Source organism: Schistocerca cancellata, chromosome 6, assembly GCF_023864275.1.
Source record: "Schistocerca cancellata isolate TAMUIC-IGC-003103 chromosome 6, iqSchCanc2.1, whole genome shotgun sequence".
Classification (NCBI taxonomy): Eukaryota; Metazoa; Arthropoda; class Insecta; order Orthoptera; family Acrididae; genus Schistocerca; species Schistocerca cancellata.
In genome coordinates this window covers 347,982,629-348,007,219 of record NC_064631.1, presented here as the reverse complement: position 1 = coordinate 348,007,219, position 24,591 = coordinate 347,982,629, and the positions used below count along the sequence as shown (strand labels likewise).

Sequence of the window (24,591 nt, the reverse complement as noted above, 5' to 3'; positions counted from 1 at the left end):
ATTTATGAATTTTCTAGCTACAGTAACTGACTGTGTATAGAAAAAACTAGTTGTTTACGATTGCCCAATTTTATTATGGCTTGTATAATTGCACCAGATGCAGGAAAAACATTACAGACAGTAACAACTCAAACATCTACACCAGAGTCCAAAGCACACACATTCTGAAGAACAATGAGTCCAAAGACAATTTACTGTGCCCTTGGCAGGAGGCACCACTGGTGGTTGATGGTCACCACAGAACTCCTCCCCCCCTCCCCCCATCGCCCTGCCCCAGGAGTGCGGAGCACTTGGGAGAGGACATGGATATCTTCCTATGTAGTGGTGTTGTGGAACACTCGCCAGTTGATAGAGGCATGTGCGAAGAGTCCATGCTGTCTGCGGAGGGTGGACTAGTGATGGGATAATCCACCATCCATTGGGGAGGACAGACTGGTCAATCTGCACTGGCACAGTAGATGTCGGCATTGTGGTACATGGGGAGAGGGGGACGCAAATCTTGAGCATCTCATCAATGCTGAATATTGCAGCTATGCCATTCATATCCAGCCTGTTTGGGATATGGACGGTGCACAGAATGGTGGTATTTGACCTGAGTGTGGACTCATGTGAAGCATCCCCTAAGCAAAGGAGCTGTAAGGAAAGCTTGTCATTTGGACACCCAGATGCGTTGATTGAGATGCAGATTTCATAGACAGTGGGGTGGGGCAGCGGGAAAAATGTAGTTCAGGGGAAGCACTAGCACACTTTTTGGGTGCCAACTCATGTGACGGGGCAACATCACACGCAACATGTGGTTGGGCCTAAGGTTGTGGCATCACATGCAGTGCCTGAATGAAGCGAGGTTAAATATCATGACACATAACATCTGAGCTACCCAAATGTGTAGGCTTAGAGCACATATGATCAGGGTGGGGCGCAGGGGAGTAGGCAGTATGTGTGAGATTGGAGCCATCGCATGACAGAGGAGCACTTGACTCGATAATTTGTGGTACAGATTCCTTGATTGTCCAGGTCAGTTTCACACATTGAAGAGAAACTGTCTGCTGAAGGGCATTGATGAGAATGTCCGTAATATTGTCTGTGTGAGTCAATACTCGATGAGGGCCTGAGTAAGGTGGCTGTAATGCTGGTATGACTGTGTCATCCCATAACATAAAGAGCTCACAAGAGTCCAGAGTCAAATACAGGAAAACCCAATGATGGGTGTGTGGTCATGGAAGGGGCATGTGGATTGTGGGTATGTGGGACTGGACATGCTTGACTAGAGTGGGGAGGTTGGATAGGTCAAGAGTTGCTTCATCATTGATGAACTCTGCAGAGAGGACTAGGGTTTCTCCATACAAGAGCTCAGCAAGTGAAGCCTGGAGATCTGTCTTATAAGCTGTGCATATTCCTAACATAGCCCAGGGAAAGCCGTTGGAACACTCACCACTGTGGCACATGAGGGTCACTTTACCAGTTTGTTGCTCTGTGGGTGGTAAGCAGTAGTGGAGAAGCCATCCACCCCACAGAGCACACAGAGTTTGTTAAACAGCAGGGATTCAAACTGCCTACGCTGGTCGGTGATGAAGGATGTATGGCAGCCAAATCAAGCTATCCAGTAGGATACGAATGCTCACGCTACAGATTCTGCTGTAATGTCCTGCAGGAGTATCGCTTCCACCCACAGATCCACATGTTGGAAGCAGCCTTTCGGGATGTTGAATTTACCTAGAGGCGGTTGTGTGTGCCTGCCAACTTTGTTGTGCTGGCACATTATACAAGCACGGGCCCAAGCATGAGAGTACCTCTTCGCATCCGGTCACACAAAGCATTCTGTAACAATGTGCATAGTAGCCTTAGCATCAGGATGTGAAAGTTTATGTAACGTACTGAATACTTGGCAATGCAATGCGGATAGAACAATAGGCTGGGTGATGCCCATGGACATATCGTACCACAGTAGCCTGACCAAGCCTGATAAGTTGCAGGAAATGATCTGGAGAGAAGTAGTGGGGTCTTGTCAGAGGTTTTGCAGCTCAGTATCATTGTCCTGTAAGCAGACCAGTTTGTCAAAATTAATGGGGGACAAAATTGCATTGATACATGATAAGTAGTTGGTCACCACATTTTCTGAACCTCAGATGTAATGGGTGTCTGTTGTGTATTGGAAAATTAAATCTATCTGCCAAAACCTACATGGAGGAAGATCAACAGCATGGTTATGGATAGCATCTGTGAGGGAGTGATGATCTGTGAAAATTTTTATGCTCCTTCCTTTTATGTCTGCGCATAAATATTTTACAACTTTGTACATTTGCAATCAATTCTCTGTCCAACGCTGACCATTTTCGTTGGTCCACAGATAGTTTTTTGGAAGAAAACTAAAGTGGCTGAGCCATATCAATGACGAGCTATTGGAGGGTTGGAAAATCACTCACATCCACTGTAATAGAGATGCGCGCACCTGGCAAAGGGTAGGTGAGGGCGACATCATGTGCTAGCACTGATTTAAGATCTTTGAAAGCTCTCACCATATTGTCAGACCACTGTACCTGGTAATTACCAGAGGTTTTTTTCACTGGCCAATGTGTCAGTCAGAGGGGCTTGAATGGCTGCCGCCATAGGTAGGCTACGATGATGGAAATTAAAGACTCCTAGAAACCGGCACAATTCATGAAATTACACTGAGTGAGGTAGATCACAAATTCAGTCACCCTGCTCCTGAGGGGGGCATATACCTTCAGAGGAATTGGTGTACCCCAGAAAAGTGACAGCAGTGCATCCAAGTTGTGACTTGTTATTATTGATCACGACTCCACTGCGAGTCAATAGGTCCTGAATCTTGGCCAGGTGGAGTTCGTGTTCTCTATCATAGGAGGAAAAAATGAGTATATCATTGAGGTATGCATAACAATATGAGCAGTTAAACAGAAGTTGGTCTATAAAATGTTGCCAAGTCTGGCCCACGTTTTTGGGGTCATAAGTCATGTAACAAAATCCGTAGAAGCCAAAGGGCATGATCAACATTGTCTTTGGTATGTCACTCTGTTCCTTGGATATATGTAAATATGCCTTATGGCAGTCTAAGACACTGAAGATTAGTGCTCCACTGAGTACTTATGCAAAGTCTTGTATATGAGGTACAGGGTAATTGTCTAATAAGGTCCACAAATTGAGGTGGCGATAATCGCCACAGAAGCGCACTGTGCCGTCCTTTTTGGGAACTAAATGTATGGGAAAAGGCCAGTTACTGTCCAACGGATGGACAATACCTGTCTGCAGAAGTTCCTCCACTGAGACCTTAGCAAGGCATAGTTTATTTGATGGTAGTCAGCATGCTTTATGATGCACAGATGGCCTATCTGTTGTGACAATGTTTTGTGTTGTACCATTCACAATAGTGTTCAGCTGGTCTGATGAACGCACTCAGGGTCCATCAGTAGCACACAATTGTCACTAATCTGTCCACAATGGCGGTGTCAAAGTTCCACAAGGTGTGTCGCCGGTGTCGGGGGGCCATGGCATCAAAGTTCCACATGGTGCATCACTTGTGTCAAGGGGTGGCAGCATTGACAGGCACTGTAGATGGCCAGGGGGAGGGGGAGCCGAGGAGGTGACTGAACACACAACATGAGTAGATGAGGCATGGTGCAATAATGTGGCCAACTGGAGATCTGGAGAAGAAAGAAGTGAAAAAGGAAGTCAATGCATAATATTGGGTCTTCTACATCAGCCATGTAGAAGGACCAAGTGAAATGTTTGCCAGGTATAAGTACAATAGGTAACTCCATAAAAGGGTCAACATGAAGTGGTGATTTATTTGCTGCTCCAAGAAACAGTTTGGCTGATGTTGTGTCTGTTACAGTAAATGAGAAAGGTTTGATGTTAATGTCTGCTCTGGTGTCGACAAGAAAATCCTGGTGCTAACCTAAATCAAAGGTGTACAGATGACCTCGTGAGGTAAAGGATCTGATGGAATGCAACATCTGTGGGCACCCATCCATATACCCACGAGCCATGGCACCTACTGCGGTTCGCGTGCGGTGTTTGGCAATGTGCAGGGCAGGTGGCAGTTGCGAGCAGCATTCATGTAAGTGGACTGGAACCAGCATATGCGTGAGTCAGCTGTACTCATACCACCAGCTGAAGCACCAGGTGAGGGGAAGGTGGGGAGGGCAGGCACTAGCTCAGTTCGGTTGAGGAGAGGCCGGCGCTGAACCACTGGCGATTCCCAGTCTTGGCTACTAGGTGGCTGCTGTTCTGTGTGCTGCCCGTGATACGCATGCATCCAGTCTCTACCACACAATGGTGGAAGTATAGTCACAGTATTACCAACCTTGGCAGTATTAGCTGCTGTGCTATGCAAAGGGAGATGGCAGTGCAGGATAATGGCGTATGCCTGGTCTGTTAGCCATAGCCCTCGAGTGTGCTGCGGTATGGGAAAGCAAATGTAATTGTAGTTCTTGTAGCAGCTTCACTAACCACAATGTTCAGAGCGATAAGTTTGGCAACATCTTAGTAAGGACCTGTGCATGCTGGGAGGGGGTTCTGTCACCTAAAGTCTCGTCATAAATAATTTTGTGAACAGTATTGACTGGTGGACGAGAAAGGCGATCAATGAGTAGTGCACATGTAGAGGCATATTTGTTGCTCTTGGGTGGGTTCAGCAACAACTCATTGATAAATCAGCGTGGCCATGCAGATGGTACAATAAAAACACAAAGTGATTGCTGTTGTCAATAATGCCGTGTATGTCCAACACGTTGTCCACCAAGGTAAACCACATCACTGGGTTGTCTGGTTGTCATGGCAGCAGCTTCAGAAAACAGCCTAGAGTCTGTGCTTGTGGGGGCACAGGAAAGACACGAAACATGTGGGAATATTGCACAGTGTTCACTGCTGTGAACTGTGTCTAGATGATAAGCAATGTGGTGTGTTGAACATCTGCTAGTTGTGCGGGTGAGAGGTGGTGTCCAGTCCTTGTTGGGAGGAAATCTGTACAGCCACACGATGAGCATAGAGCACCAGGCATGGAAGGATTGAAGGCCGATGCAGATGAAATATCAAGCCGAGGAGCAAAATCCTGATTGAGCACCTAGTGACAGGGCAGAACCACGGCAGGTGCGTCGCCCAAAATTTGTGTGGGGTGACAGGATGGATAGGCATATACATGGCTCGGTGCAGTTCACATGAGTGTCCCTTTGACTGGTGCAGAGTGGGACACATTAAATGAAGGACTGCTCTGAGGAGAGGGCAGCCATGCAATTGGACGCCAAAACTGGACAGCCACGTGGTCCATGTTGGAGTGCAGTGGAAACCCAGGTGAGGGGAATCTGGAATATTGTGCTGGAGAAGCATCCTCTCAAGTGTAGAATGCTGAGGAAGGCATTCACCCTGATGTGTACAACACTTGGTGTGATGTGCCAGTGGAGGTTAGGGCCATCTGGCCTGTCTAAGCCAACACTGGAGATGCGAACATTCCCAGTGAATTAATAGCGCATGGGGTACAGTGTTGTGCTTCACAGTCAAAGGTCCATTCCGTGGTCACAGTGTCCTGTACTGCTAGAAGAACTGGAGGTTGTGACATTGTCTATTGGCATGATACCAGTGATACATAGTGAGTGAATGCAATGTATTTTTGTGACTCGGAGTCACCAATGTGTGTTTTCTACCTGCAGCAACTGATTGCACATTGAAAACTTCAACTGATTATGATCAGGTACTTTTTCTATGGCTCATATAATTACACCACATGCAGGAGAAACATTACAGACAATAACAACTCAAATACCTACACCAGAGTCCAAAGCACACACAGTCCAAAGAACACTGAGTCCAAAGACAATTTACTTTGCATTTGGCAGGTGCCACTTACTGGCAGTTAATGGTCACCACATATTTTTTCCATAATTCAGATTCAAGTTACTAATTCTTACACATCACCTAGTATATTGCAATAATAGAGATTCTTACATGCAATAGAAGGTGTTGTCAAGGACAAACCTTTTCAGTTTGTTTCCAAATTTTATTTTGCTGCCTGTCAGACACTTTACATCACTGGGCATGGGATCCAAAATTTTTGTTGGGGTGCTGTGCAGCCTTTCTGTGCAACAGATAACCCTAGTATGGTGTAACCAATATCATTTTTTTCTTGTACTGTAATTATGTACATCTTGTTCCTATTGAATTGCAGTTAATTATTTACAACAAATTTCATGAGGGAATAAATACACTGTGAAGAAATAATCAAAATGTACACAACTTAAAGAGATGTATCCAAGATAATCATGCATGAGCACCACATATTATTTCACAGTTTGTTTTTTAGCAATGTAAACTTTCTTTCTTAAAAATGATTTACCCCAGGAACATTCCATATGATATTATTGAATGAAAATGTGCAAAATTTGTCAACATACTGATTTCTCTCCCCAAAGTTTGAAATGATTCTGGGTGCAAATGTGCTGAACTAAGTTGTTTAAGAACTCCAAAATGTGTGTGTGTGTGTGTGTGTGTGTGTGTGTGTGTGTTTTCATTAAAATTCTCATCACTATGGACAACTTCAAAAATTTTAAGTTTCCACCCTACTTATTATTTCCTCACCATGTTGTTACACTGATCACTAGTGTAGTACTTATAGATGTGCAGAGCTGAATATGTTGCGTCTTTTTAAAATTGAAAGGGAGCCCTTTTTCAGAAAACCATATAATGACACTTTTAAGAACATTGTTCATCATTTCTTCAGCTGCTGTGTGTATGCTTGGATTGATTACAATACTAGTTTCATCTGCAAAAAGAAATAATTCTGCTTCTTGTGTATTAGACAGAAGATCATTTATATACATGAAAAACAATAGCAGTTGTAAGATTGAACCTCAGGAAATCCATTATGTGATTTCTCTCAAGTCAGTCACCCTGTCTACATGGGGTTAATTACTAAATACAATTTTCTGCATTGTTTTAGTTTAATTTAATATTGTCCGTTGGTTGGCTACACCACAATCCCCACAAAACCTCAGTCTCTTTAGGAAAATATTGTGATTTACACAGTCAAATGGCTTAGACTCCAGAAAATATCAATTTGTTGTGATTTTCGTTATTTATTGCTTTTTAAGTATGGAGAACAAATAGCATTCTCAGTAGTGCAACTCTTCTGAAATCCAAACTGTGATTTACTATGGATATTATTGTTGTTCAGGTGATATATTATTCTAGAATACATCACTGTTTCAAGAATTTTCGAAAATAATGTCAGTACTGAAACAGATTGGTAGTTATTGACATCTCTTCTATCCGTTTTCTTATAGAGGGGTGTAACAATGGCATGTTTCAATCTCTCTGGGAAAATGCCTTGAATTAGTGATGCATTACATATTTCACAGAAGACAGGACTTATGACATGGGAACAAATCTTTTGTAATCTGTTGGAAACACTGTCAAATCCAATTGAGCTTAACTTTTAGAGAAAATTTTCTTAATTTCAGAAGAAAGATGGTGATATACTCACATGACTGAATTTTGTGATTGCTGCTTTTACAACATACTGTTGTGCTTTACCTCTTAAACTGTTTTTTCATATATTTTCTACTAAATTTAAGGAATGATTATTAAATATACTTGCTACCTGTGATTGACTGTTTATAGCCCTTCCGGAGTCTTTAATCATTCTCCCTGATTTTAATGGCAGAGTGTCACTAATGTAATATGCTATCTTATTTATCCTAACTAATTGAGCATCATGATCAAAGTGAGCATTTGTTACTTGCTATAAGGTAATTTTCTTGCTTTGAGCTTCATCAAAGATAACATTATCAGTTAGGAGTTAGGGTCCTACTGTCTTTATCCACATGTGATGGAAAGCCACTTACTGAGATGAAATTGTAGGATCAAAATAAGGTTTCAAGATAATTTTTCCAATCAGAATCCTTTAAAAAAATCTACATTGAAATCATCACAGACATGGTACTGCTACTAAAAATACAAAATGGAAAACAAACCATGCTAGGAATATGTGGTGAACACAGAGCATGCTGTAATAGTGCCATAGGGGAACACACTTGTCATCTTTTAAAATTTTTTATTATATATTTCAGCCTCAGGTTATAGCACTTTAGATGGGGCATCAATCATCTCGGTCAGTTATTGAACACTGAATCACATGTTGCAGAGCATTGGATTCTTCAGTTGAAGTTTCCCCTCTCTGTTTCAGTGAATAATGCTCGTAATTAAAGTAACAAACTTTGCTATACTATCTGTGATACCTAAACTTACACAGTATAATAATAGTGAACTTATATTCTTATTTGTAGCAAAAGGAACAGTGTGTGTTTACAATCCATAGATTACAGTCCTGCTTGGAATATGCAAAATATCCAGTAAATTCTATAGAAATTTAAATAACACTAGCATTTAGCTTAATTTGATAATGACCATAATGTTTCTAAGGGTCACTCCAGGTTTAGAGAGGTGCTGTCAATAGTGCACGACAGCACACATAATCTCAATATACATTTGTCAAGCCCAAGAAAAAATGGAATTATCATACTGTAGTGGGCTGAGGTCACTGAGAAATATCTTCCATTCAGAATTGAGGTGGCAGGATTCCTTGTGCATTGATAAGGCAGCCTAAGAATTATACTTCCATCACTCTAAAGACACAGTTTTGCAGGTTAATTGCTGAAACATGTTCTTGTAATCTAGTGAATAGTTGCTGTAGATGTGCAAGGTGCTCTGCTTCACTACACAACATTACAAGTAGTAATCAATTCATGCATAACAAAACTCTAAGTCTCTAGTTATCTTACTACATCAATGGAATGCTGTTACATCTGTGCAGCACTGCATAGTCTGAATGACATTCACACAGATGTGTAAAGTTTGAATGAAGTGTATACAGTAGTTTTGCATATATCTGTTGATGCAATTGGTAAATGATAAAAAGCGAGGATGCAGGCAGTCATGGAGTAAAGAGTCTTACCACGAATTGTTAGTGTCCAGTTCCTAGTGAATGAGACAGGAACCGAAATTGTCGGTAGCAAAACAAAAGCTGAAATGCTCAACCCTGTTTTCAGATGTTTCTTTACAAAGAAATACCCTGGATAATTGCCGCAATTTAATCTTCATACCACAGAAAAGATGAATGAAATAAGTATTATTGTCAGTGGTGTTGAGAAACAGCTGAAACCATTAAAACTGAACAAAGCCCCAGATCCCAGTGGAATCCCTGTCAGATTTTACACTGAATTTGTGGTTTCTAACTATAATCTGTTGTAGATCCCTTGAACAAAAAATTCTGCCCAGTACCTGGAAAAAGGCAAAGGTCACACCCATTGAAAAGAAGGGTATTAGAAGTGATCCGCAAAACTAAGATGCAGTATCCTTGACATTGATTTGTTGTAGAATCTTAGAACATATTCTAAGCTAAAACATAATGAGTATCTTGAACAGAATGCTCTGAATGCCAACTAGTATGGATTTCAAAAACATCAATCATGAGAAACCCAACTCACACTTTTCTCACATTACATACTGAATGAAAGCTTTGGATCATGGCAGCCAGGTAGGTGCAGTATTTCTTGATTTCCAAGAAGCATTTGACTCAGTACCACACCTACATTTATTGTAAAAAGTATGGTCATATCAGATATCAAGTGAAATTTGTGACTGGATTGAGGACTTTCTGGTAGTGAGGACACAGCATGTTATCTTGGATGGAGGGGCACCACTAGATGTAGAAGTAACTTTGGGTGTACCCCAGGGAAGTGTGTTGGGACTCTTGTCATTTATATTGTATATTAATGACCTTTCAGCAATATTAATAGTAAAACCAGGCTTTTTGCAGACAATGCAGTTATCTATAAAGAAGTGTTATCTGAAAGAAGCTACATAAATATTCAGTCAGACCTTGATATGATTTCAGCATGGTGCAGAGACTGGCAACTTGCTCTGAATTATCAGGAATGTGAAACTGTGTGCTTTACAAAACAAAAAACACATAGTATCCTATGACTATAATATCATGAGTCACTTTTGGCATTAGCCAACTCATACAAATACCTGGGTGTAACACTTTTTAGGGATATGAAATGAAATGATCACATAGGTTCAGTCATAGGCAAAGCAGGTGGTAGACTTCAGTTTATTAGTAGAATACTGGGGAAGTGCAATCAGTCTACAGAGGAGATTGTTTACAGATCACTTGTGCAATCACTTCTAGAATATTATACTGCTCAAATGTCTGGGGCCCATGCTACATAGGACCAACAGTAGGCATTGAATGTACACAGAGAAGGGTAGCACAGATGGTCACTGCTTCATTTAATCTATTGGAGAAGGTCACAGAGATACTGAAGGAAGTGAACTGAAAGACTCTAGAAGACAGACATAAACTATCCCGAAAAAGTCTATTAACAAAGTTTTAAGAACTGGCTTTAAATGATGACTCTAAGAATATATCACAACCACCTATGTATTGCTCACATACGAAACATGAGGATAAGATTATAGAACAATTATAATAGGCACAAAGGCATTCAAACAATCATTCTGCCCATGCTCCAAATGAGGAAGAAACCCAAATAACTAGTATAATGAGATGTACCCTCTGTCATGCACCTCACAGTGGTTTGCAGAGTATAGATGTAGATGTAGATGTAAATTTAGATGTAGATGCAGATGTATAGCAAAGTCTTCAATAAGTGGTAAGGATAATGATCAGATATTGTGACGTTAGGCTGATGACAATCATCACATGGGCACCACCTGTTATTCTTCTTAGGAATTAAGTGAAATAAAGAGACATAGCTACTACTTTAAGGGTGACAGATTCCTTGTGCTAACACAACAGAGAACTCTTGCTTAGCAGTCTGTAGTTGGCCAGATGCAAATAATGAGACCAAGTATGAACAGGCTGTCTTGGTGTAGTGACAACATACCAGTGTTTGGAGCAGGCTATGGACTGGTGATTTAAGCAACTGACTAAGCAGATTGTTGTATGGTGAATCACCTGTAATCACTTTGATGCCAGCAAGGATAGCATAGCATAGTGACCATGACTATTAAACTGTGCTGTCGAATTAAGCAGCTGGCGATTGTGAAGACCTTGGAATAGATCGTAAAATAATAAGAATCCCACTCCAAAAGTCAGGTATAAGACATCAAGAACAATGAATCTCCACACAAATTCTCATCAAATATTTAAGTTTAGATGTTAAGTTGATATAGCTGTAAGCCTTGATGGAAGATCCATTTGCAGCATATAGGTGATTGCCATCACTACCACCAAGGAAGACAAGAAGAAAGGCAACCTGAGAGATCAGCATCTGTGTCAATGAGAAATTGCAGCTTAGTAGAGTGCTCTGTTATAAACAGCTGACAGCTGTCCAGTTTGAAATAAGCTGGCATCACTACTGATTTCTGAGGTGACTGACACTGCTGACCTTCAGGTCCACATTTATTGTGATACCAACAGATATTCCCCCTGGTGGCCATATCCTTGTTTCTGTTGGAAGAGTATAACTGTTGTGAGTGCTACATTTGTAGGGCTGTGACTTGCCAAGACCATTCAGCTACTTGTGCTTGCAGTGCTTCTAGAGAAGTCTCTGTTGTGATGACTTTCAATGGGCACATCTCAACCATTTGCTCAGCAGTTTCAGCAATAGCATCAAGTCACCAGTGCAAAATGTGAGTATTTTCTCTGTATCTGCAGGTGAGAATGACTGCCAAATATTACACAGAATATTGTCATAAATTGTGTTGCCTTCTTTTTAAGATAAGATGTTCTGGTGGTGGTCCATGTCTTCACAACACGATATTTCAACACCATAACTCGATGTCTTCATCAGGTGTTCCTTGAGACATCAAATGTATGATGTCATGTACTTCAGTCTCAGCAAGCACCTGGTCAAGAAGTTTTGTTATGCCATCAAAATAATCTAATGTTGGGAAGAGGTGTACCACTGGGATGACATCAGACCACAAGGAAATGACAACAAATAACTGGGAATGTGTAAGAGATTTCATTAATTGTGTTGTCCTCCAGTGCGCAATGACTGTGGAGTAGTTAAGATGGTGTGCAGACAATGAGTTCTTCTGTGAAGAGCAATTTTCATCATTGCAGAGCAGCTTTTAAAATCACTTAGCTTCTGACTGTGATGAGCACATTACAAGAACACACTTAACTGAGGTGTGTTTTTCAGTGCTTGGCATCAAACCTTCCACAGTGTAATATTATTGGTATTTCCGTCCTATGAAAGCTTTGAGTACCCTTTGAAAGACATTTGTTTTGTATAATTTACATAACTATAAAGATGTGCATCTAGCGCGGATGCTAATACATCGATTGCGCAGTCAAAGAAACATTTTAACAGAAGCTGAACTGTCGTTCCGCTTCGATCTAAATAAAAGATGACAGTAAAAAACGTTTGTAGATCTTCAGATTTTAATGTGCTTCTGCTTGTTATGTGAAAACGTAAAGGAGGTCGACTTTAAGTTAAAAAAGTGAACGGTCTTGCTAGCGTGCAGACAACATTATTAATTAATAAAATTAAGGTAATTCATGTTCGAAACTGTAAATCAGCAAGTTATTGTTATCGGAGGTGTTGAACAGTGCAAGAATTGTCTTCAATGAAAGGAGAAAAGTAGTGACTATAATTTGTGACAAAAAAAAAACGTGAACCGAGGAGACAGCACAGGACAGGCTGAAATCTGATCGCACCATACTGTTAGAAAAGTAATTATGTAAGTTGTATTGTTTATAAATAAGCCCTAATTTTGCTAGTGAGAATTGTTTGAATATATTTAGTGTTTACCAGACTTCTTATTCTGTTCTTTTCCTTTATACTTTTTTTATCCTCCACGCCATATTATTTTTATAAATGTCAAACAGCCTTTACTACAGCAGAGAATACTGTGGCATCCTGGTCGTAGTCAGAAGGCTGCTCCTCGTCTTCTATACAATTCATAGCTGCCCCATTTATTAATGATTTCATTTGCAAATGCCATTTTTTTTACTATTCATTGTTAAAGGTCCCTTAGGTAATTATAAAATTTATACTGATTACGTAAAGAAATCCAGGTTGTTCTTTTCCAAATAATAGAAGTCTTTGCGTAATCAGAAACTAGCCTCCTTCTGACAACGATCAGGAGCCGACCAGAAGACGGACGCCTTCGACCGCGTTCGTGTGTCCTGTGGCAAAGCTGTGCCAAACTGGGAACACGGCATTCTAGTATGAAATACAGATTTAAATTGATAGAATTGAAATATATTTAACGTAATAATAATAATAATAATATTTTTTTTATCATACTAGAACAGTCATTTACTCATTAAGTGCAGCCACCACATAACTGTATTTAGTTTAATCTGAGGTGATGTAGACCGAGACCAATTGACCCTCAATTTGGGTGAACCACGGTATTGGATTATTCATCCAGAAGAGAAATGGTTGCATTGCAATCAGACTATGGATCATGTTAGCTACTGGCAAGTCATTTTTTGTCATGATAGACACTAATTATGCAACACAGCTGCTTACAAATGATTCTGCTTGATGAATTTGTCATAAAAACTTATGTATGATGTGTTTTATGATTCTGGAATGCATTTCATTTTTCCCAGTGTGTGACTCAATTTTTCTAGTGAGTGATGAAACCATTAGGGCATGTGATTGGAAAATTCTGGGTAACCAACTGTTATGTGTTAATACAATTATCTAAGCAAACAACTAACAATTAATTACAAAGAGTAATTGCAATTGTAAGACTGCTAAGAATGTTTATATCATTAGTTCATTTTTAGCTCAGAGGCAGTGCAGGAAATTGAAGAGTTCACACTGTGCACACACAAAACATTTAGCAGATTTTTCACTGTTCATATCACTATTTGCATGTATACCATGCTGCACATCATAAAACAATGTGCACAATCCATGTCTTGTCATTTCACTAATTGACAGCAAGATGTATCCAAGGCCTGAAAAATATGCAACATTGTTAAAATTTACCTGCTCCTTCTTGTCATCACATGTAACTTCAGGATGAACATTCTCCCCTGCAACTGCCTGTAGACTTCTGTTATTTACTACTATAACATTGTGGTCAAATGGAAATTGTTGAACACATCATGTTTTACATGTCATGTACATCAAGAATCTACATGCCAACCATCTCCAGGATGAAAAAATGTAGTTAGAGCCATCAATGTATTTTCAGTTTCAGTGTTCATAGTGTTCACAGAATTTGAAGATTTCTTTGGCTTCTCCTTAGTTATACAGTCACTTGCCTTAGAACCAACTTTTTGACATTTTTAACACTTAAATGACTTGGACTGTTTCACATCAAACTTGATGTTTGACTTGTAGTGTTTACTGTTCTGTTTACTAGCTGCCAGAATTGAATTTATTGAATCTGTTGAAGCAAACTGAAGTTTCATTGATTACTGACTTACTACATCACCAGTAATATTGACACCTGAGTTATCAATCACCATAATAAAGGGTTGGAAATCTGCTGGATGTCCACTTAGCATAATTGTAACTATAAAATCATCACCCTTTTTTTCCAAAGTTTTGATTCTGCTTAGCAAGCGACGTAATTTTCAATAAATATACTTCCATATTATTCTCAGAAACCAACTGTACATTCATCAAACATTGTCACAGACCATTATAACTGGATAAACTCTTGTCTCCAAACACAGATTGTAAAATCTGCCACACTTCTTCAGCTATCATTACTCCATGACATTTTGGATGAACAGAGGAATTTACAGTTAAACACATTCCTTTACAGTCTTTGGATATTTATCAATGCCAGCAATTGTTTTCCATAGCTGCTTCTTTTATGGTTCACTTCCAGCTGAAATTTCCAGTCACTATAGTTAGTCACACCAGTCAGATTTTCAAAATTAAACAGTGATTGCCCATTGAAAGCCATCTTTGATATATTTGACTAATTCAGTACAGAAATCCTGAAAGCTTCTTAGCCAAAACATGACAGCACCATGTTTAACACATGCAAATTACATTATCTTCACTAGAAAAATCATAATAAGAGTCACAATTGATTCCATGCTGATACTTGTGAGCTTAATTTATCAGTTTCTGAACAGATGGTACTATATCAGCACAAAAACTTCACTAATCTCTTCCTGGACTCATAACCTACTGGATACTGTCTCCAACTAGTCCTTTTTGGAGATCATGAAGTCAACCCTGATGAATAAAACTGCATGTACTGTGTTGACAGGAACAGAGATTATCAGACACTGTTTATTCAGTGATATATTTGCAAACCAGACCCAAGATGGAAAAACAACACACTACTACACATGGCATTGGCAAAGAAAAAACATATTTATTCCCAACAATGAGGCCATGAATATTTGCCTTCAATGTCAGTATTCTGTCCACAAACTGCATCAGAAATTTTGTGTAGTCTGCTTCACTAATAATGCTAGTCTTGCAGGACAGCAAAATGTCACCAGCAGTAGAAGTATTTGTAAGAAGTTGTATGCATTTAATTTGTTTGAGCTTAAGAGATAAATTAGGAATTTGTGAATCAATACTTCCTTCACTCCAATGGTTTAATATATCATTCTAGTCCTGCTTTAAATCTGTAATAATTATGCATGTTACATCCGCAGACTCAGTAGTCAGCAACACTCAAAAAGTTATCCACAGCATGCTCTGAAACCAGACTGAAATTTTAAGTGTTGAATGATATAAAAGAGAGTGAGACTGGTTTGTACCCTATGCTAAATGTTAATGATTTCATCAATTGAGCTAACAGCAAAGAAAACCAACGACAAACCTGAAAGGCAGTTGCAGCTGAAGAAGAAGAAATAAAACCTTTCAGATATAATGATAACATTTTAATTCTGTCAGAGGTGGAATAGGACTTGGACGATTAGTTGAAAAGAATGGAGAGTGTTTTCCAAAGAGTGTGTGTGTGTGTGTGTGTGTGTGTGTGTGTGTGTGTGTGTGTGTGTGTTTGTGCCCATGCAAATGTAAGCAAGTGTAATAGTATGGACTTAAGTTACAAGAACAGGAGCAGATAATGCAATTTCCTGATTATTTATATGTGGCTATGTTCAACTTCAACATTAAACACAAGTCATACATATTATTGTTTTGTGAAAAGTATTTACATTTTACATAAAATATACAAAAACTGAAGGCTATATCAGTAATATATTTAATATTTTTATACAAAATACCCAACTTAGTTTTTAAACTTACCAAGCTCCTCTGATGGTACTAATTTGGATCCCATTGATCTGACACATATCAAAGTTGCACCACCCAGTATATCAACAAGCGGACCTGTAACAGAGTTCACAACAACAAAACAGTAAAGCATTTGAACTATTATTTCTATAACAACAGACTGAAATATGCCAGTATTCTTGGTTGACCCAACATTCTAAACTTCTTGTCTCGATAACTAAGCAAAACTGAAACCGAAAGGAAAGAAGTACTTACTATAAGCATAAGAATAAACTGCTAGAAGGTATGGTAGTTTGTGGATTAATGTTCCCCCCATTCTGAAATCACAAGTGAGAAAAAGACATGAAAATGAAATGATCATGTGGCATTGGTGGCTGGGACGTCCCATCTTGAGGATATTGGCTGCTGGGTTGCAAGTCTTATTTCAAGTCACACTACATTGGGTGACTTGCATGCTGGTGATGATGAAATGACAGTGAGCACAACACAACACCCAGCCCACTAGTGGAAAAAATCTTCAACCTGGCTGGGAATTAAACAAGGGTCTGCTACATGATAGCAACTTAGCAGGCAGACACGAGAGAGAGAGAGAGAGAGAGAGATGGATGGAGAAGGGGACAGAGTGTGAGGGGGGAAAGATTAGTTGATGATTGGGTCAGAGATAGGAAGAACAATTTCTGTACTGAATTTGAAGATTTAAAATCAAATCGAAAGTAAGGACTATTGTTATTAAAACTAAACTAACATTGTGATCAGGATTGGGAAACTGAGTGATTCAGGTTGACTGTCACCCCACTCTCTTCCAGAGGTGACAATGAATGGGACTGTTGAAGTGATACATGGTTAGGATATTACTCTTCTTGCAATTCACATCAAATTTTGGAACAGTTATCACTATTTGTTTTTCAACTAGCTCACCATTTGTCAGCACTAAAAAGTTCTGTGGTTGTGTTCCAAACCTTCCACCACAAAAAAATGCTTGGCACTATTGGTGATGTAATCTGCACCCTCCATCTGGCAAGCAGACATGCTGATCACTAAACACAGTGATGACAAATAATGGTGTAGTTACTTCTTACACTACTAAATAAGTTCTTTCTTTGTTGTTCAAATTAAAGGAAAACATGCTCCATATTTTTAAAACAACCATTCTCAGACTTCCAACTACATCAGATGTTTCAAACTCCATGAGCTTGTGGACAGATACTATGTTGGCACTGTTAAGTTCCAGCTATTGATTGTCAAGTGTTTGATGGTACCATTCTTTTACAGTTGCATCATTGATCATGAGATCAGTGTTACCTTGGTCCTTGTCACTTGGTAAAGTGATGTCACAACTAGCATTGTAGGTATATAAGGCTGGAGCTGACAAGTGCATCGGCATTGGTATCACCCTCCTTACTTTGACTGCAGAGTACTTAATCTTAATCTCATTGAGTTTGAAGCACTTGATGTAGCGAAAGCAAAACTTCAGTCATTGCTGTGGTGTAGCTGACAACAAATCAAAGTGTCAACTGAAATGTGATGTCTTTTAAGATATGACATATAAGAGCAGTATGATGCACTACATGTATATGGTTGTGAGTTGAAGCATACAAATAATGATGTAGATTACACAGAAACAAAAGGAAAATATTATGACAATTATGTGAACTTTTCAGAAGTTCAAATATTCATTTTTTGGGAGAGAACTGGTAAACTTTATGGATCATTAGGCCTCAACAGACCTGGTGAAGAGAAAACAGCCACACAGCAGATGAATAAGACAGACCCTACTTCTTCAAGAATTGATTTCAAAGTGAAGTTTACCAAAAGAAATGAGAAAAATGGCCACTTCACTACCCAGATCATCATTAGGACTATATGGGAAAAACTATAATTTGAAGGAGTGTGGTAAACTTCATATATAACATCTGAGAGTAGACCTACATGTGAAACATAAGAAGGAATGAGGCAACCACTTTCTTTAGATGCAGGAAGAAGATTCTGCAAATACAATAATTTTAGATAAATATGAGAAAAGAGAGAGCATGAAGGAACAGTAAGTGATTTGGCTAATCAAAAATAATGTGTTATTCAAGAAATCAAATTTACAGAATTATAGTTAGCTTCTATGTGCCCTTCAAAAGCATGTAATGGGGTTAGTGTAGTATGTTTGTAAGAGATGATGTTGTTGTGGTCTTCAGACCAAAAACTAGTTTGATGCAGCTCTTCATGCTTGTCTATACTATGCAGGCCTCTTCATCTCTGAATAACTGCTGCAACCTACACCCATTTAAAGAAGATAACTATAGTCTGTCTCTACATTTCCACCCACCTCCCCCTCTCCTCAACTACCCTCTCTAGTGACACATGCATGCACTTACAAAAGGCCACACATGCTGCACGGTTACGTCATCTGTGGGGGCGTGTGTGTGTGTGTGTGTGTGTGTGTGTGTGTGTGTGTGCATGTGTGAGATCACCATTAGAGCCCACCATGGGCCCCAGTCTACTTAAGGCTAGCTGAGGTACGCTTGACCTCAGTTCTCATGTGTATTGCTACAGCTCTTTGTGTATGTAATTGGTTCTTGCTGAATGTTACTTTAATACTGTGTTCAATTTGCCAATGCTTCCATGGAGTAAGGTTGTGTTCAGTCTAATGGTCTTGTTGTACTTACACCTAATTACAACATGATTGGTAATGAGTGTGGTCTTGTTCTTGATGCTAATTTCAGTTCTGGTTGGTCGTCCATTTATTCTCACAAAGGCTGATGATGTTATGGAGGACATATTACATCAGTTACTTGAACAGCAAGAATCATGTGTCATGGCATTGCACCACCAATCACATGCACTGGATAGTCAAACTCAGGCAATTCAATCACTGACTCCTGGTTTGTCTAGTCCCCATGCTCTGCAGTTGGTGTAACTCACTGTTTTGCCCTCCATGACCCTACGGTTTATCTGCCTCCCTTTTCTACATATGATGAGTTTGTTGAGGAATGGGATGCATACAAGAAATGTTTGTGATAACACTTTCAAGTTTTTGGGATTACCAAAGCTATTTTATGCCATGCCTTGTTCCTTTCATGGATATTACCTAGAGTGTATCAAGTCCTACCAACTGATCCCTTTGCAGGGTCCATCTTCTTTAATGTTGAACAATTGTGTGAACTTCTTTCAAAATCCTAGAGTAAGCACACCCTTGTTATTGCATCCCAGGTAGAGTTTTACAACTGTATTAAGCAACCACATCAGTCCTATCAAGCATGGGCAGCTGAACTCTAGAGTTAAGTTGTCATTGCAATTTTGTGTCTGATGTGCATAAAGAACTGTATGCTCATCAGATGATGAGATATACTACCATTCCTTTAGTACTGGATCATGGGGTGCAAGAGTGTGCTCTCCAGAGTGGAAATCCACAACTCTCCAAGGTTTCAGCTATCGCACAGTCGTTCGAAGTGTCTCAAGCAGTGGGTAACCAAATTTAGTCATGGTGTGAGGTGTCAGCAATCCAACCCTCTCCTCCACACCAGGTTTCAGACAGTTTACAGGGGGAAAACATGCTTCTGGCAGGCAACACATGATCACAGCATCATGGTGGCTGGCCTCGCTCCCAGCAGCAGTAATGCCAATGAAGTAAATGGGCCAGTAAATAACAATGTATATGTTCCATGCTCCTGTCCTGCCCTTATTATTTTCCATAAGTGCCCAGACTGCCCAAACCACTGGGCTACCTGTCATAATTAGAACAAAAAATGGTCACATTGATTGTGTTTGTAGTGCAAAAATTCAGCACAACAATCCTGGTGTGAATATAGACATAAACATTGTATCAGCTATTTCTGTTTGACCAAAGAAGCTTTTCACTGATGTTATGGTGTTTCATAAAGTTCTACACATGCAAGTGGATATAAGAGCTGCTGTAACCTCGTTATACTTACAAACTTATATGAACGTGGGCTCCACTCCTCATCTCCCTGAGTCACAAAAATTAATAAATTACAATAAACAGAGTATTCCTATTCTTGGTCAGTTCTCTGCCCCAGTGACCTACAACTCAGTAGTGTCCAGTCACTTACATTTCTTTATGTTGATAACTCATGTACAAAGAAGCTTTTTGGGTTAAATGCTTCTAAGTTGTTTGGTTTTACCATTTTAGATGAAGTCAATTTAGTGTCTGGAGAAGTGCCATATACAAAGTTAGATGCATTATGTTCTGAGTTTTCCTCTTTTTTTCCCTCCAGTACTGGGGTGTACCAAGAGTTTTTGAGTGCACATAACTATGAAACCTTCTGCTCGGTCTTGTTTTTTCCAGCCTGTCCGGTTCCAGTGGCACTCAGTAAACTAGTCAAAGATGAATTAGGTAGCCTCATGGAATCCAGCATTGCTTATCCTAGTGCATCAAGTGAATGATCTATCCCCTTAGTTATAGAAAAGAAACAGTTGGGCTGGTTACACCTTTGTGGCAGTTTTAAAGATTCTGACAATGCACAATCTGTTGTGGATACATACCCAGTACCGCACCCAGATGAACTCTTTGCAAAGTTATCAGGTGGTCAATATTTCTAAAAAATGGACTTCTCAGATGCCTATAACAACTCCCTTTAGGTACAGAGTCACAATGTATGTTAGTTATCAATACCCCTGTTTGACTGTACCAATACTTGTGGTTACCTCTTGGAGATGGCAGCACTCCTGTTTTTTTTTTTTATTTATTATTTTTTTTTTTTAATATCTTACAGCATCTGTGCTGGGTTGTCCAAACTATTTAGATGACATTGTAGTTTCTGATAGCTCCACTGAAGAACATTTACTACATGTCTGTACACTCTTTTCCAACCTCCAAGTGGCTGGATTGAAGAGTAATTCAGAAAATTGTCAATTTTTTCAACCTTCTATCATTTACCTTGGGTTTGAAGTTTCTTGCAAGGATCTCAAAGCCTTCCATTAACATATTTCTGCTATTCTGTCACTTCCATACCCTACATAAGTCAGAGAAATTCAGGTTTTTCTGGGCAAAGTCTCTTATTACCATAAATGTTTGCCTTTTTGTAGCAACAACTTAACAGCCATTACATGTGTTGCTGCACAAACGGACTGTTTTGTTGATCACCAACTTGTGAAACTACATTTTCTACCCTCCAGATCATTTGTGGTCTGTGTCCTGCTTAGTGATGTACACCAACCAGGCCCCCACTTGGTCTGGAGGAGGAGATTAGTGTTTAACGTCCCGTCGACAACGAGGTCATTAGAGACGGAGCGCAAGCTCGGGTGAGGGAAGGATGGGGAAGGAAATCGGCTGTGCCCTTTCAAAGGAACCATCCCGGCATTTGCCTGAAGCGATTTAGGGAAATCACGGAAAACCTAAATCAGGATGGCCGGAGACGGGATTGAACCGTCGTCCTCCTGAATGCGAGTCCAGTGTGCTAACCACTGCGCCACCTTGCTCGGTCCCCACTTGGTCTATGTGACAGATGCTTCACAGTACAGGTTGGGGATGGCATTGGCTCATAGATATCCCAATGGTTCTGAATGGCCTATTGCTTATGCCCCAAAAATGCTGACTCCTCTTCAGACATAACACTCTGAGATAGAAAAGGTATCTTTGGTGATTGACTATGCTGTGGAGAAATTTCATGTTTTTCTCTATGGTACCAAATTCCACCTGGTTACTGATAAATAGCCATTGGTTTCCTTGCTCAGTCCTCCTGCATCATTATCAGATAAATCAGCACATCACATTCAGTGTTGTGTTCTTTTCCTTTCATGTAACAAATATGAGATTCATTTCTGCCTTGTGAATCAAGAAACAAATACCAATGTTTTGTCCCACCTGCCGACTGGTTATAGCCCAGGATTTGATTAGGAGAAATTACTTTTTTCTACATTGATGTCACTACACAGCAAATGGTTGATGGTTTTCCTGTAACTAGTACGTAGATCACAAAGGCTGTAGCTTTGTACCCCATTTTGCAGAAGGTCATAACATTCTTACGTGATTGGCCAGATTCAACACCTTCTTGGGTGTCAGACCCTCTTCATAATTACTACAACTTTTGTTATCAATTTTCTGTAGTGGATGGTGTTCTGCTTTTAGACATAGATCATGAAGCCTCTCAGATAGTGATCCCCCTCAGCCATTCGTTCGGAGGTTCTCTGTCTATTACATGCTGATCATTGTGGTGTATCACACACAAAAGCGCCCGCATCTCGTGGTCGTGCGGTAGCGTTCTCGCTTCCCACGCCCGGGTTCCCGGGTTCGATTCCCGGCGGGGTCAGGGATTTTCTCTGCCTCGTGATGGCTGGGTGTTGTGTGCTGTCCTTAGGTTAGTTAGGTTTAAGTAGTTCTAAGTTCTAGGGGACTGATGACCATAGATGTTAAGTCCCATAGTGCTCAGAGCCATTTGAACACACAAAAGCATAGGTCTGTCTGCCCCTGTTTCAGCCCGACTTGGACAGTAATGGTACCCACCTGGTTACCTCCTGTTCCCCGGGTGTGATGGACCAAACAGCTCCCCAGGTATCATTGTCTCCTTGGCTGATACCATCACATTCATGGGACTGTATACATGTGGATTTCCCTGGCCCATTTCTCAATGATTATTGGATGTTGGTTGTTAATGCATATTCTCATTTTCTTTATGTTGTTTGTGGTTTTTCCACATCCACAAATGCCACTGTCACAGCCTTGTCCAAAATTTGTTTCACTCAAATGCTTCCCCATAATGTTAGTGTCCAACAATGGTGCACAATTTTCATTGCTAGACTTTGTAGCATTTTGTGATTCCCATGGTATCCATAATATCCTCACCCAGCTGTTCCATCCACAATTTAATGGTTAGGTAGAACACCTAGTGCAAATGTTCACAACTCTGATGAAAATGTATGTTGCCAACTTGCCATCCAACATTGCCTTAGATCGGTTTCTTTCCTCATACCGTTTCAAGCCATTTGCCAAGAAGAGCACAGTGTAGTTACTCCAAGGGCACCAGCTAAGGAGACTGCTACACCTTCTGCAACCTCCACCTGGACGTCAACCCATGCAACCATCATACTTCTTTCAGCTGGGAGTGGCTGTCTGGGCATGTGGTTTTGGATGTCATCCTAAATGGATTTCTGCTGTCCTCACCAGATGCTGGGGGTGGTGTCTCTGCAACATTTGTGCATAGGACAGCCTGTGCTTGAGACATCACAGTCAACTTTGCCTTAATATGGCTGGCTGGGTTCATCTTGATGTCATCCCATCACCTCAGAGCCCATCCACATTGGGCATCAAATCACCTGCTGCTGCTGGTTCTCCACTCCCACTTGGATGAGGGCATCTGTCCTCAGTGGCCAAACCAGCAGTTCCTCTGTTGTTTCTGACACCATCAGCAGGGATTCTATCACCCATTCCTGAGCAACCTCTGATACCAGTATCATAAGTGCTGTGAGCTCCATCAGCTGAGCCAATGCCTGAGGTCGACATGGAAACAGCCCCGGGATCACCAGTGTTGCCGTATGGTTATAAAACAAAGGAATGTGGGTGCAGAATGTGTGCTTGCCTGAAGCGCTTCAGACTGTATGCTCCTATTGCAGCAAGCCACCTTAGCCAGAGCCCAGCATATGAAGAGGACAGCATGAGGAGGACAGCATGGACATCTCAAGAATCCCTGATCTCCCTAAGTGAGGAGTAATGCAGTGATACAGGTGCATACTTCCAAAAGGCCACGCATACAACAGTGCTGTGTCATCTGCAGAGCGCATCTCAGACTTTGTGTGTGTGTGTGTGTGTGTGTGTGTGTGTGAGAGAGAGAGAGAGAGAGAGAGAGAGAGAGAGAGAGAGAGAGAGACACTTCCTTTAGTCAAGTTGTTCCACAAATTTCTTTGTCTCCAGTTCGATTCAGTATCACCTCATCTGCTATCAGATCTACCAATCCAATGTTCAGCATTCTCCAGTACGTTTCAAAGCTGACATGTCATTCTTGCCTGATATCTTTATTATCCACATTTCCCTTTTGTACAAGGTGCCACTGTATATAATGTTGTTTAAGGAGAAACTTCCCCATATTTAAATTTATATTTGATATTAATAAATATCTGTCTTCTAGAATTGTTTTTCTTGCTACTGCCAGCCTACATTTCATATCTTCTTTACTTAAGCTATTGTAATATATTTTGATGTACAAACAGCAATACCTATCAACCACATTTAATATCTCATTTCCTAGTCTAATTTGCTTAGCATTGCAAGATTTTAATTGACTGCATTCCATTATCCTTGTTTAACTTTTGTTGATATTAATTTTATAACCTCCTTCAACACAATATCCACCTTTTTCAGCTACCCCTGAAGTGTGCCAACTCTAACAGAATTAAATATCAATGGCAAACCTCAGATTTTTAATTTCTTCTCCCT

General features: G+C 40.2%; 1 protein-coding gene across 4 annotated transcripts in view; it reads right to left on the bottom strand.

The window, feature by feature from the left end:
- Positions 1-24,591, bottom strand: part of LOC126190770 (proton-coupled folate transporter-like) — a 269,533-nt gene that overhangs the window by 158,837 nt on the left and 86,105 nt on the right. Inside the window, exon 5 of one of the 4 annotated variants that reach the window (XM_049931298.1) lies at positions 16,224-16,307. The exons of the other annotated variants lie outside the window; for them this stretch is intronic. Within the exon in view, the coding sequence (XP_049787255.1) occupies positions 16,224-16,307 (84 nt within the window). The remainder of the gene's footprint in view (positions 1-16,223; positions 16,308-24,591) is intronic. 4 annotated transcript variants of the gene reach the window in all.